A 14,703-nucleotide genomic window follows, 5' to 3' on the forward strand; every position below is an offset into this window, starting at 1 on the left:
CAAACCTGTGGAGAGTGTAAACGCACTATTGGAGCGAAACCAAACCGCCAGTCCTTGCGCCCCCTGCTGGCGACCACATTGGACATAGGGCCTCATTTCCTTGTGATCCAGAGTGTTGGAGACATGTGGAGACACTTTTTGAATTATTCCATCCAGTCCTTGTATTTGCAGAGGTCACTGGTGCATGTCAATGGTCATAGTTCTCCTGCCACTAAAAACAGTCTTACCCACTCCACAAAACACCCCAAACAAATCTATTATTACACCAGACTGTCCATGTGCAGGTCTGTGTTGATAGAATCATTTTAGAAGTAAAACCTAAAACCAAGGCTGTAGTACATTTGGTTCGTCTTTAAGTCTTTAAACAAAAACATGACCATTTCCAAATCAGCACTGCAAATTGTGTTAAATGTTAGTTTTTGTTATTACAATTTTCCAAAGTAACTCTCTATGATCAAGTAAAACATTTAATAACACAGATGAAGAAATAGAAATGATTGAAAAAGTGTGACACTAAACACAAACCACCCGAAACAAATCGATCTGTCGATAGAATCATTTCAGAAGTAAAACCAATCTTGCATTTGAAGGATTTGTGTGTGAGCAGCAGCAGTGAGTTGTTCTTCCTGATAGAAATCTCAGCAGCGGTGGACTGATATCACCCAAAACCTATCTTACTGGCAAAGTAAAATTTAACTGTTGCTGAGAAAATAGTCCCTCAACATGCGATGATTCATGTGATGCAAGGTTAGTTTTATTTCAAACATTATTCTATCGACACATTGACATTTAATAATGCCTCAGTTTTATATAGCGCTTTTTTGGACACTCAAAGACTTTACAGAGCATTATTCATTCACTCCAGACCTGGTCGTGGTAAACTACTACTACTACTACAGGTCCCTCTGACCACCACCATCACACACACACACACCACTTTCATACTAAGCACTGAGGGTGAAGTGTCTTGCCTAAGGACACAATGACCGTTTTTACGACTGGTGCCCCCTGGTGGCTCCTGATTTTCCCAGTGTCTCCATCCAAGTACTAACCAGACCACTGAGCTCTGCCGGGATCAGACTTTGACCAACAGGTATGGCCACATACATGGACAGTCTGGTGTAATAATAGATTTGTTTGGTGTGTTTTGTGGAGTGGGTAAGACTGTTTTTAGAGGCAGGAGAACTATGACCATTGACATGCACTAGTCTAACACCAGTGACCTCTGCAAATACAAGGACTGGATGGAAGATTTCAAAAAGTGTCTCCACACGTCTCCAACACTCTGGATCACTAGAAAATGAGGCCCTATGTCCAAAATTCTGACTGTCCCTTTAAAGGTGTAATATGTAACTTTTTCTGGCGAGGTTTCACCATCATGCTTATTTACAAGTCAGATTTATGGAGAAGCTACCCTTTTGTTGCCAACAAAATGTATGAAATTTTGCAATTAATAAACGCAAGATACACTTAAAGTTATTTGTGCATGTGTTTGTTCCTTCAATTACATGCACTTTAAATTTTAATGAAGGTAGCACGCTCTGACAGTTACTTTTTAAGTTACTCTTAGTAGTAGTAGTAGTAGTAGTAGTAGTAGTAGTAGTAGTAGTAGTAGTTTTCCCAAATATTTTCTCTTGTACCACCAATTTGAGTAAAGTTATTTTGAAGTCACATGTAATCTTTGGCTTTGTTCGTGGAACATTCTATGAAATCATGCGTTCACTTCTACATGGAGTTAAGTTGGTGTCAGATTCCCCCACCAGAAAAGTGACACAGTGCACCTTTATGTCTCCAAACGTTCAAAACTACTGACAGTGCCCCATCTTCTGCTCTGTCTGTGTTTGTGGTGAGGATGAGTTTGTGCGCAGCGTTTGCATCCCGAGCGTCTCTTACATACAAGCTTCTATTAACTCTTAGTCCCCGTGCTGTCTGTGTCTGCTCCTCTGTCCGACTCGTTGGACGGCAGCTCCTCTTGAGTCTGGCCCTGCCCCTGCGCGCCCCCGTTCGCGCACACCACGCTCCCCTCGGACTTGCTAAAGCTGAACAGTTTCCCCGGGCTAAATGTCCTGTTGGGAGACTGCGACCTCTCCTGGCTGGACGAAGGAAATGTGGAACTGGACGAGGAGCTTGGACACGCCCCCGTCGCTGTTGCCGTTGATGATGCTACCGCTGGCTCTTTCTTCACTTCTGGAGATTTTAGGAACTTCAAAAACCCCGGGAGCTTCGCCTCTCCTCCCGTGGGCGACTGGGCGGGAGACTTGGAGCCGCTGGAGGAGAACTTGCCCTGCAGCGGGATGATCTGTTTGAGTTTCATGACGTTGTTGTTGCCCAGGAGGGAGCTGGGTCTCTTGGGCTTGTCTCCGGACTTGCCCCCCGTGCTCTTGTCGTGGTGGTGGGGGTGAGAGGAGTCGTTTCGGGGGCAGTCGGGGTCGTGGGCGCGGGCTTCGGCCTGGAGTTCCGCCTGCCGTTGAAGCTCTTCCTCCTCGCGGCGTCGTCGGAGCTGCTGCTGGAAGTGCTGCTGGGCCTGGAGCTCGTGTTTCTGAGAGGAGAGAGAGGAGCAGGTCAGGACGAGAAGAAATCATTGCAAAAGAAGAACATAAAAGCATGTTGTTTGTTATTTCATTTTGGTTGCAGGCTTGCATTTCCACAAACCTCAATCGTATTTGACCTAGAGGAGGGCCTGTTTATTTCCATGTAGTTCTTTGGGTTATAATGATCCACAGTATGATGTAAAACTTATCTATCTCCATGGAGAATGTTTTAAAGTATGATTTGAACCTTGTGTTTGTTTATCTGATGATTATTTCATGAACACTGCCCCCTGCCCTTCAGGTCCTGCTTACACAGATCTATCCATGACTTTTAAAATAAAAACACATTGTGAACATTGAATATTTAAACAATATATCATAGATTAAAAACAATATTTGAATGGTCAAAATGGCACACAGTTTTATATATAAGCTTTATAAAGACAACAGCCAAATCTCAGTGGCACCACAGCTCCAGTTGTTTGTTGAAGTGTATGATGGTTTTTCATCCCTCCAAAGTAAAAAACTTAAAACATAATAAGAGAAAGAAATCTTCTGAATGGCCAAAAGTCATAATAACATCGGCTCTAAACAACAACCTGAAGCCCATGTAGTGTTATATCGTCATGGTTACCTTGAAGGCCTCTCTGCGTCGATATTCCAGCTTGGCCATCTCGTCTGCCACCCAGCCCGGGATATCCGGGATGGCCACATGGATCACGTACTTTAGCAGGATGGCAAAGTGCTGAGAGGCACAAACAAGTACAAAGTATCATGTACCATTTTTATTCACTGTCAAATCAGTGAAGCATGAGGAGCTTTCATTGTAGAAGCACTGAAAATGTGTTTTTGAAAATGTTTAAAGATAACGACACACTGTTTTGTGTTGTTTAAAAAGTCCCATACCTCGAGCAGGACAATGGAGATGATGGTCATCTCGGGGCTGAGCCATGGGAAGAGCCTCTGCAGCTGCCCACACTGACCAATCAGGTAACAGTTCACTATAATGGCGATCAGACCCATGGCCTCCATCGCTGTCTGCACACAAAAGAACAGAGCACAGCAAAGAGTACAGCAGCTCACACCAGAGGAAGGCCGGAAATGATGTTACTGGACAAATGTTACAGGATCAGTTAGATTACATAAAATATCAGGTTTAACATCTGTATATTTTTATTTTAGAGGATAGAGAACATTGCAGTTGTCATATAACACATGATTTTCACACCACAGAAAAAGGCAGCAGGTGTTTACATCTGTCTAATTCATCTGTAGCTCAGGTGGAAGCTTATTGGAGGCTCTGCTCTGTCTGAAGCCCTGTTACTTAAATTAAACTTTAATCTGACCTTTGTTTTAACATATTCTGACCAGATAGAAGTGACTCAGGTACTACAGCAGGTGAACTGATTCATGATGTTAAACAAGCCTCTGTTAAAAAACACTTAAACACCTGAAAAGTTTGAGTTTTTGGAGTTTGGTGACACAAGGCTAATGTGTGCATTGTGTCACCATGATAACTGCTGTAACCTTCCGTCATAGACATACAGGCAGAACTTCCCAGCATGATGTCACTTTTTTTGAGCAGTTTTCCCCTCCTGTGTCGTACCTGCCACTGCCCAATGTTCTCCACCCTCTGTCCGAAGGGCCTCTGGAGCCCCGTGCAGAGCTTCAGAGCGTCAGAGCGGATCTCGATGATGTTGTTGACGAGGGCGCACATGGCGGCCAATGGGAACGCCGAGGAGAACAGGACCACGTACCCAAACTGGATAAACATCTCCTGGTAGTCCTGCAGAGTGTCCTGGAAGCATACACATAAAAGATCATCAGTCAGTAGTGTGTAAAAGAGTTGGCCTGATTCATCAGACGCTTTCACTTCCTACAAACCGTTTGACCATTTGAATTGGTTCACTTGAAGGTAGGCAGGTACTTTTTATCATTTAACCAGTCGCTGCTATTTGGTCATGACGTATGTAATGCTCCGCTAACGGGGTTAACTACTATTATTATCGGATAATATATATTAACTAATATAGCTTTTCCCAAATCTCATAGGAAGAAGGACAATGACGTCTTTCCCCGTGATAAAATTCACCAAACATTTTCTTTGTTCCAGCTTTAAATCCTCAATCTCGGGAACTCTTGCCAACACAGAATGTCTGGCTCTTCGTTGATTGGCTGGTGCCCGAACTCACACTTCTGGGGGTTTTGCGAACCATCTAGTGTATTCTGATTCCTGACCTAGTCACTGGAGAGAAATTAAATTGAGTGAAGGCACTAGGTGGTTAGTCTGATTCATCAACCGGTTTCACTTCATAGAAACCGTCTAACCTCTCAGTGTTAGAATTCATCTGCTCGACGGTAGGCGGCTACATTTTTTTAATTTAACCAATCGCTGCTGTTTGGTCGTGACGTATGTAATGCACCACTAACGGGGTTAACTGGTATATTAAACTTTTCCCAAATCCTGTAGGAAGAAGAACAATAACGTCTTTCCCCTTGATAAAATTCACCAAACATTCTCTTTGTTCCAGCTTTAAATCCTCAATCTCGGGAACTCTTGCCAACACAGAATGTCTGACTCTTCGCTGATTGGCTGGTGCCCGAACCTGCACTTCTGCCGTTTTTGTGAACCGTCTAGTGTATTCTGATTCCTGACCTAGTCACTGCAGAGAAATGAAATTGAGCGGAGGCACTAGGGGAAGCCAACCTGACTATAGAAGAGTTAAGATGTTAGGAAACTGTGATAAGGTGCCTAGTCCAGTTTACTACTGTTGAAGTGAGCAGACTAGGAGAGGCACTCAACTGCACAAGGTAAGAAATAGTGTTGTTATTATTCTGAAATTTTAAACTCAATTTCAATACTATGGAATAGACTCACAACTCGATACTGATTCCGATACTATATTGATCATTTCTTTTCTATTCCCATGTGGTGTTATATCTGTGTAATCTCAGGTAGGTTCATGTTGGTCCATGTGTGTGTACTAGTCTCTGTGCTCTTCTACTTGTTCTGATACAGCTCAACATCATTCTAAAACTGTTCAGGAAATCTTCTGCTCTGTCCTGTGAATGTGACTTTTTTTTTAGTATCGATACCTGCTCAAATGTATCTAGTTTTAATATTAGTTTTAGTATCGATTAGTGTCTATATTTCGATACGTTTGACAGCCCTAGTTCAGCCCCACCTCGTACGTCTGCATGCAGCTCTCGATCTCGGCCTGGGTCAGGGTCACAGTCTTGGGTTCCTCTGGAGGGTCCATCCAGGACTTCTTCTCTCCTTTGTCGGCTGTGTTTTTCCTCTTATGACAAACTGGATCTGAGCCCTTGGACGCTGTGGCATTCTCCTTGGTCTCCTGGAGGTGGGAGAGTTCATTTTAGTAATTAACTGGCACCGAGCATTTCTTACATTTAGAGATTGGATGGCTTTGAAAGATAATATATGCACTTATGTAATGTTATGTGTACGTTTTGATTGATTGTCACAGTAGAGATCAGGAGCAGTTTTTTATGCAGTATATTTGGTTGTTTGTGGAGAATATTAGGGTACTTCAAAAACTGCATTCTTGAAAAATCCATGTGTCATTCGTTCATTTGTTTTTCAATATAAAACCAAAAATAAGAACACGAAAAAACAACTGTTTTCTTCATTATTTGTCTCCAAAACCAAAATGGAAAAAAAAAAAACAACAACAACAAAAAAAAAAAAATCAATTTGTGTTTAAATGAATAATGGAAAAAACGGATAACGGCCATTTCCCATTTACATGACTTCCATGACTGCGATGCTGAACTTCTGCTCCGAATACGAACTGAACCAGGACTGATCCAAGACTGAATCAGGTCCGGCACCAGACAAGGCACCAGAGCGGGACCAGAGCGGACTCCGAGCTTTGACTCCGAGCCTCTGAAGGGTCCGAGCCTCAGCTTTGAGCTCCGGCCCTGCTGTGGGCTCTGAACCTCCGGTCTGGTCCCGGTCTGGCCTCGGTCTCAGTCCCTCTCTGGTCCCGGTCTGGTCTCAGGCTCGGTCTGGTCCCGGTCTCAGTTCTGATCTCAGTCTTGGTCTCAGTCCCACTCTGGTCCTGGTCTGGTCCCGGTCTTAGTCCTGCTCTGGTCCCGGTCTTAGTCCTGCTCTGGTCCCGGTCTCAGTCCTGGTCTAGTTCCGGTCTGGTTCCGGACCTGGATCAGTCCTGGTTCAGTCCGGCATCGCAGTTTAAGTCACGTAAACAGGAAACGGTCATTATCTGTTTTTTCCATTTTTCATTTAAACACAAAATCAAAAAATAAAAAATGAATCGATTATCCATTTTTTAATTTTGGTTTTGGAGACAAATAATGAAGAAAACAGTAGTTTTTTCTCTTTCTTATGTTTGGTTTTATATTGAAAAATGAATGAACGAATGACACACGGATTCTTGGAAGATGCATTGTGTAACTTTTCTAGTATAAGGTCTGTCAAATGCTTTTCTCCATGGAGATGTTATTGCTTTGTCTGGAATGTTTCACAGTATGGCATTAAACCTTTCTATCTTCATGGAGACCAAACCAGACCAAGTTACAGCTCAGATCAATTACATTTAATCTTGCGACGCTAAATATAAACACATATTTCCAGTTTATTATTTACTTCACAGAGCGTTTTCCCTCTCACAATGTCACTTTTCACTGTTTTGCAGATGACATTCAAATATATCTGCCAGTGACCAGCCAGGGCTCGATCAAAGCTCTGCAGGACTGTCTCAGGGATGTACAGACCTGGCTGAGTGCAAACTTCCTGAATTTAAACCATAAAAAAAATTAGATTGTGGTGTTTGGGCAAACTAACCCACTGCTTGGGCAGGACAGTGTGATTGTTCCTCTGTCCTCCTGTTGTCTCCTGCAGTGAGGAATCTTGGGGTGATTGTGGACTCCATGTTCAAACTGGACAAGCACATTAGCTCTGTGATAAAGTCCAGCTTCTTTCAGTTGAGGCTCCTCACTAAAGTAAAGCCAGAATCTCTCACAGGCGGAGTTCGAAAGAGTGATACATGCTTTCATAACATCACGCCTGGACTATTGTAATTCTTTGTATGCTGGGTTAGACCAGTATGGAAAGCGACAACATAACAAAAAGCCACAACACACCAAAAAAAGCCACAACACACCAAAAACTACAATGTGAAAAGTAAAGGAACGGAGAAGTTGGAAACGTAAGTAAAAGTAATTTATTGTTTTATCATTATTCGTTTCACGTTGTAGTTCTTCTTCTTCACTTGCCGCTTGATCGGTTCCGTCGGAAAATTTCGGTCATTTCCGTTGTGGCTTTTTAATGTGCTAAGGCTTTTTGTTGTGTTGTTGCATTTGTATTTGTTGTGGTGTTTGCGTTTGTTGTGACCCCTCTGGGCTTCCGTAGATCAGGGCTCCTGCAGCGCTTACAACACGTCCAGAACGCTGCAGCTCGTCTGCTGACAAATACTAAGAAATGAGAACACATCACACCTGTTCTGTGTGACCTGCTCTGGCTCCTGTCTCATATCAGGTGCAGTTTAAAATGTTATTAATTGTTTTCAAATGTTTGCTCTCTATGGGTCCAGTCTGTTTGAGGGAGTTACTGCAGCCCTGTCCTCCACCCAGAGCCCTGAGATCAGCCGACCAGCTCCTGTCAGTCGAGCCCAAAACTAGACTCAAGACAAGAGGTGACAGAGACTTTCCTGTGGCAGCGCCCAGACTGTGGAACAACCTTCCTCTTCCTGTCAGATCCTCTCAGTCTGTAACACAGTTTAAGACCTCTTCTCCCTGGCATTTTGTACAAGCTCGTCAGGTTATCTTGGTGTTTTTATTGTAGTTTTCACATGTTTTCTGTATATATGTTGTTGTGGCAAAAATTATATATCACTTGAAAATAAATAATGAATCCATTTGCGAATCCCGATGAGTTTTTGGAATACAGACCAAAGTTTTTTCTTGTTACAGCAGATATGGACAGGGCCTAGTCCTGCCCTGACCACAGACCAACTGCCTCTCTCCACCAGCAGTGTGTCCCTACCACATCTTGCCCCATCTTCCAAGTCTCTCCCCAGTATCTGCCCCAGTATCTGCCCATGTATCTCCCCAGAGCATTTGAGCTCTGAGTATTTATACAGAAATACAAGTTACATATATATCAAAGCAGAGTGACTTTGGTTTCAGAGGCTAAATGAACATACAGTTGAGGACAACAAAGGGTTTCCTAAAGTAGGAGACAGTTGTGTCTGATGAACCTTTACACATGTTAATGACTGCTCTCATTTTCAGGTAGAAATCACTTTAACTTACACAAGACAGAATGAGAGAAATCTTTCCACAATCTAAGTTTCTATCACAATGTACTGTTTCTTCTGTTTTGTTGACTTGTATGTGAAGCACTTTGGTCAGCTGATGTTGTTTTAAACGTGCTATAGAAATAAACTTGAATTGAATTGTCTGGAATATTTCATAGTATGGCATTAAACCTTTCTGTCTCCATGGAGACCAAACCAGACCAAGTTACAGCTCAGATCAATTACATTTAATCCTTCAACCCTAAATAAAAACACTTATTTCCAGTTTATTATTTACTTCACAGATCTTTTTCCCTCTCACCTGAGCAGCTGCTTCTCCGTCGCTGTCGTCATCACAGCTGTCGGACATACAGGCTGCGTCCATGACCTCGTCCCCCAGAGTCGGGCTGTCCTCCCTGGGCTCGTCCTCGGCCCCGCGCCCCTCTGCTCTGGCGCTCTGGTAGTCCACTCTCTCTGTGAAGCTCACCTTTCTGTTCTTCAGCGCGTTCTCCGTCAGGTCCCACTCCTCCTCGGACAGTCTGAACCCGGCCTTCAAGTGCACACGTCACCACATCAGAGTTTAGTGTTATGGTCATTGTGAGAAAACCACCATGATTTAATGACTATTCACTAGAGAAAGGATGAGATAGAAACATGAGATTGGAGCCACGAGAATGAGACAAGATGAGATTTTAACAGAATTTCTAATATGTCAATTTCACAATTCAGTTTCCAATTTTGGGCTCACAAATTTTCATTTCTTTGATTTCATATCTTCTGACAATTTTATCTCATGAGATCTTATTGACACCATGACCAAGAGAAATACATAAAGGTTGATATGTTACACAAAACTGACTCATGTGAGCTTTTAGTCGTGTTTTAATGCTGTTACTTATTCAAAAACATGCATGTGTTTTGTTTCACTGACAAATGTTAGGTGTAATCCTGGATTATTTGGCTCTCTGCATTCCCAAAGCTCTAAATGCTCCATTCAACCTTGTGATGTCATTCATTTTAAGGTCATCAGCTATTTTTAGCCTCATTTGAACTGCTTTACTCTTCAATGCTCTAGAAAAATCTTTATTTTATTTTATTTATCTATTTTATATTTTACTTTTTGTTCATTTAAGATTGTCAGACTGAGACTGGTGCTTCAAGGACCTGATGGCATGGTGGCTGAGTGGTTAGCACTCATGCCTCACAGCAAGAAGGTTCTGTTTTAGTTGTATGTTTCTCCCCGTGTCTGGATGGGTTTCCTCCACCCAAAATGTGCTACATATGTCTCCAAGAACAGTTGATAGTCAAGGTCAGTTAATGCAATCAATCTATGAACCTGCCAGGTTCCACTGGAAATTTGCATTGATGCTACAACCTGATGTACAATACATCTCTCCTGTTAAGGTTAATGTAAAAATTGTGTGCTGTCCCTGTCTCACATAAATAAAAAAATAAATGAGGTTAAAACACTGTAGTTATAAAATGATTCTAGTGAAGGTGCATGGAGTTTAAATAACATTGCAGCACTTCCTTTATTACAACATGACATCACAAGGTGGAAGTGAGTATTTTCTCACAGCCTAAGTATTCAGGATTTGTGTGTTAAACATGTGAATGAAACAAAACAAAACACAACTCCAGCTGTGTTTGTGACAAGGAAACAACATTATAACATTAGAGAACAGCATAGTAAGGGCCCTTTAACCTAATAATCTCGACATGTCTACCTTGAGATCTCCGCGGCGCTTTGGGGCCTCGCTGTGGTTGACGCTGATGCCTCTGGGGCCCAGGAAGGAGTAGGCCGTGATGGAAGCCTGGGCCTTTCCTAGCACCAGGCGGCCGTACTTGAGTCCGATGGCCTGGAGCAGCTCCCACAGCACCTTGGGGGTGAAGACGCCCAGCTTGTTCTGCTCGTACAGGTACGGCTGCAGAACCTCCTTAATGTTCTGGAGAAACTGGCGGAAGATCAGGAGCGTGGCCAGCATCTGGGACCAGAGGACAGAGTGTGATACTGTGTGTGTGGATTTGAAGTGACTCACTAGACATGCTTCTCTGTGCTTTCACTTTACATTTCATCTGTTAGAACTTTATACAGTCTTAAAAGTAAATGTGAAAAACAGAACTAGTTTGCAGTGGTCTAAAATGTATCCTCACTTACTTTATGCATTCAGAGCATCCTAATTATTCACCACAATGACTTTATAGGCACATTTCACAACTCACATTTCACATTTCACAACTCACAACTGTTTTGACCAATTTAATCCTTGCCAACAGTAAAGAGGAACATAAATTATCATTTGTTTGCAAATGACAACAAAGCAAAAAAAAAAAAAAAAGCAGCGTCAGAAGTTCCTCAGATTATGACTGACGCAAGAATCCACAATTGTTACACGCTCCGGTCACTGTTTTATTTATACCAACCATCCCGGGGGTGTCCTAGTTTTGAATTTTGAAAATCTGCTCACCTTAGCTTTGCCATGACTGTGAAACTAACAACAACTAGCATGCTAACGTGCACTGATGATCGAACAATATAATTCTTACTGATTAGATGCAGACAGAACACGGTGGACTTATTTTGACCTCAACACTTGTACATACAATAGGCCTGTATTTGACGGCTGTTGTACTTTGTTGCTCAGTGTCTGCTTCCTGCCAAACCATTGGTGCAGGTGGACGAATCCCTTCAACAAGCTCGCTCCTGATTGGCTCTGCTATAACTGCTAGCCTCAGTTGGCTTTATTAGGCTACAGTCAAACACTGGTGACATCACACTCCCTTAATCCAATTCTATATTTATTTTAATGTTTTTTGTTGAGGGAACAATGTTAAAAGCTCAAAAAAGCCAAAACTGCATAAAAATGTTCCTTTATCTCCTGTAGATGTTAATGTTGCCGTGTGTAACTCTTCTGTTCACATCCACGTGCTGTAGTGTTGTTTGTTATTTATGTGAGAACAGATTTTAGAGACACTCCCTCCGTCCTCTGAGCACTAAAAGTTTGATGCTTCTATAAAAGGAGCAGCACCTCTTTGAGTCGCTCCATGTCCTTGAGGTAGAAGGCGATGTAAAAAAGGCTCAGGTATGAGTTGATGAATTCAAACTGCAAAAAGAAAGAGAAGAGGAGAGACAGTTTGTACATAAATGTGAGTAGAAGGATCTGATGAGAGCAGCAGGAGAGGAGGGACTCACAAAAACCATCTTGATGATAAGATTGTTCTCGTAGGCACTCTGGAGTCTGTAGTTCTCTGCAAGAAACACAAGACAATGAAAAACAGAACTTTTCTTAATATTTCTGTGCCAAACTTTCAACATCTTTACCAATGCAACACTGATTTACACTTAGATTTGAAGTTTTTGGACTTTCTTTTTAAGGGACTGTTGGATTGTGTGAAATAAACGGTTTGTTTTTCCCAGATTCATGGAGACGATGCAATTACAGAAATGCACTGCTCTACTTTTATTTTATAATCAGCTGTAAATGGTAAATTAAATGGTCACATTTTTATATAGCTCTATTCCACCTTCAAGGCACTGAAACTCTTTATATTAAATACCACTCACACACTCACACACACATTCACACACCAGGGTGCACACACACTGGGGCGAGGTGGGTTACGTGTCTTGGCCAATTTATTTTATGAAAGATTTAAAAGCCTTTAAAAGTCTGCATCAGTCTGTTAGCTGCAGTAAAATGTGCTCTCCAGCTCTCTGCATCACTGATTTTCAAACTGCCAACACAAAGTTTTTCTAACATAACTCCACAGTCCTGTCAGGCCCTCGCTCACCCATGTCGTTGAGCCAGTAGGCGATCTTCTTGTACACCTCGTCACAGATGGTCACAGTGATGGCCAGCAGGATTTTGGGGATAAATCTGGTGATGCTGGGCAGCTCCTGGATCTCCATCACTACCTCCTGCTCCAACAAAAACATCAAACTTTAATGGACTCGTTTCAGAACTGGATGAAGGCCCACTGCTATTTTTACGCTGGTGTAATGATCCTTACAAATGAGAGAAGAGCTGCTTAAAGGGGACAGACTATGATTTACTCATATTTTTGGACTCCACTTCAGTTTCACAGAAAATGCCTAAATGATGTTTCTGAGTTAGCAGCACGATGATAACAACTAGATGCACTGTACTGATGGAAGTTAAAGTACTTTAATGAAGGACAACTTAACGTGTGTATAGTAGAAATAATTAGAATGAGACTGTTTGTGTACACAGATACATAGAGGAACATGGGACTACCACCTAGTGATGTCACAAGGTGGAATTGACTTTCCAAATGTTTTGATCTTGAGATAAGGAAACCTAAATAAATATGAAGTTTTAGTCAGACACAACTGTATGTTTGTTTTTTATGATGAAATCATATTGGTCAGTGTAACTGCCACGCTGTTCAAAGATGATTCATCAGGATAATACCAAACTTTTATTGCGTTATAAAACATGTGTTGTGTTTCTTGACACCTGTAGCTCCAGACAGAGCAGCATGGCGAGGAAGACAAAGCAGAGGCAGAGGAGGCAGACGGGGAGGCTGACCAGCCACTGGAACAGCGCCCTCTTCCAGGGGGGGTAATAAAACTCCTCACAGCCTGTGATGGGGCTGCAGCGCTTCACCCCCTGAAAAGAACAATACTGCACTTTAGTATTTACTATGTACTACAGACACATTCTTGTTTTGGTTTGTTTTAAAGATCCTATATTATGCAAAATGTGTGTTTTTTTGTTTCATTCACACAGACTGAGTAACTCTTTATTATTAGTCTAAAGTTCAAAATGCTCTGTTCCATCTTATGATGTCATGAAAAAGTAGAAAACAGCTCTTTTTACATTTTGCTCAGTAGACATCGGCAATTCCAGAGCTGAAATGCTCCAAATGATTGTAGTGAAGGTTTATGGAATTTAAAAACACAGTGGAGCACTGTGTATTGCCACATGACATCATATGGTGGAACAGAATGTTTTCTGTTTAAGAGATGAACTCAGACTAAATTTGCAGTTTTGTGATAAAATGTGTAAATGAAACAAAACAGAACATACAATATTACTCTTTAACTTATTCAATAAACCACATTACTTTTGTAACACATTTTGTGTTAAGCTCATTTTGAAAAGTTTAGCGCCCAACGTGGGGCTCGAACCCACGACCCTGAGATTAAGAGTCTCATGCTCTACCGACTGAGCTAGCCGGGCTTGAAAACTTAGTTTCCTGTGAGTCTTTTCAAAGACCCTCTGCCCCTCCTTCTGTCTATTCATATTCACACAGCGGGGGAGGAGTGAGCTGCCTCCCCTCCACTCAGAGCGAGGGGTCAGGGGTCAGAGGAAGCGCGCCAAACAGGAGATCTCATTTCCCTGTATTCATGGAGGAGCCAATCAGGTTACAGAGAGATGACGCAACGAGCCAAAGTGTAGAGCGACCTGCAGCAGCAGGCACACTGCTCTGAACAAACTACACACAACAACTGAAAACAGACGTCCTGTTACTGACGTCTGTGTGTGCTTTACAACTAATGTCATCAACATTCAAACTGTGTGATGCTAACCGTAGGCACTGCTCTGTCAGAAGCTCTATTAGATTTTAATCTGATCTTTATTTCAACACAATGTGAGCAGAAAGAGCTGAGTCAGCTGGAAGTACAACAGTTGATCTGAAGTGTCTCACACACAGTTACAGAACAAGCTACAGCATTACAGTCACTCTCAGCTTTTTGTTGAAACTGAAATGGCTGAAGGGAACCATGAACACTTGCATTTATCACAATGAAAATGTGTTGTTTAAATGAATTTTACATTTCTTGAGTTTTCAGACAATGTTCATATTTAAGACAGTATTTGCTCATGTGTGCATTGTCTGAATGAAACAAAACTCAACGCCTGGTATGTTTT

The 14,703-nt window shown here is 42.1% G+C and overlaps 1 protein-coding gene and 1 non-coding gene across 2 annotated transcripts in view; both read right to left on the reverse strand.

Annotated features, from left to right (window-relative positions):
* Positions 1-251: 251 nt before the first annotated feature.
* LOC110174809 (anoctamin-8-like) overlaps positions 252-14,703 on the reverse strand; it is a 43,916-nt gene continuing 29,464 nt past the window's right edge. The window contains exons 9-19 of the mRNA XM_020940918.2: positions 13,285-13,437; positions 12,599-12,725; positions 12,000-12,055; positions 11,836-11,910; positions 10,534-10,791; positions 9,129-9,356; positions 5,717-5,884; positions 4,138-4,329; positions 3,438-3,569; positions 3,166-3,276; positions 252-2,539 (exon numbers count right to left, since the gene is read on the reverse strand). Of these exons, the coding sequence (XP_020796577.2) occupies positions 1,907-2,539; positions 3,166-3,276; positions 3,438-3,569; positions 4,138-4,329; positions 5,717-5,884; positions 9,129-9,356; positions 10,534-10,791; positions 11,836-11,910; positions 12,000-12,055; positions 12,599-12,725; positions 13,285-13,437 (2,133 nt within the window). The 3' untranslated portion in view covers positions 252-1,906. The remainder of the gene's footprint in view (positions 2,540-3,165; positions 3,277-3,437; positions 3,570-4,137; positions 4,330-5,716; positions 5,885-9,128; positions 9,357-10,533; positions 10,792-11,835; positions 11,911-11,999; positions 12,056-12,598; positions 12,726-13,284; positions 13,438-14,703) is intronic.
* Positions 13,938-14,010, reverse strand: trnak-cuu (transfer RNA lysine (anticodon CUU)). The gene has a single exon. It is a non-coding gene; the product is annotated as a tRNA-Lys (tRNA).

Source organism: Boleophthalmus pectinirostris, unplaced genomic scaffold, assembly GCF_026225935.1.
Source record: "Boleophthalmus pectinirostris isolate CB_2022bp ecotype Guang Dong unplaced genomic scaffold, ASM2622593v1 HiC_scaffold_16, whole genome shotgun sequence".
NCBI classification, from domain to species: Eukaryota; Metazoa; Chordata; class Actinopteri; order Gobiiformes; family Gobiidae; genus Boleophthalmus; species Boleophthalmus pectinirostris.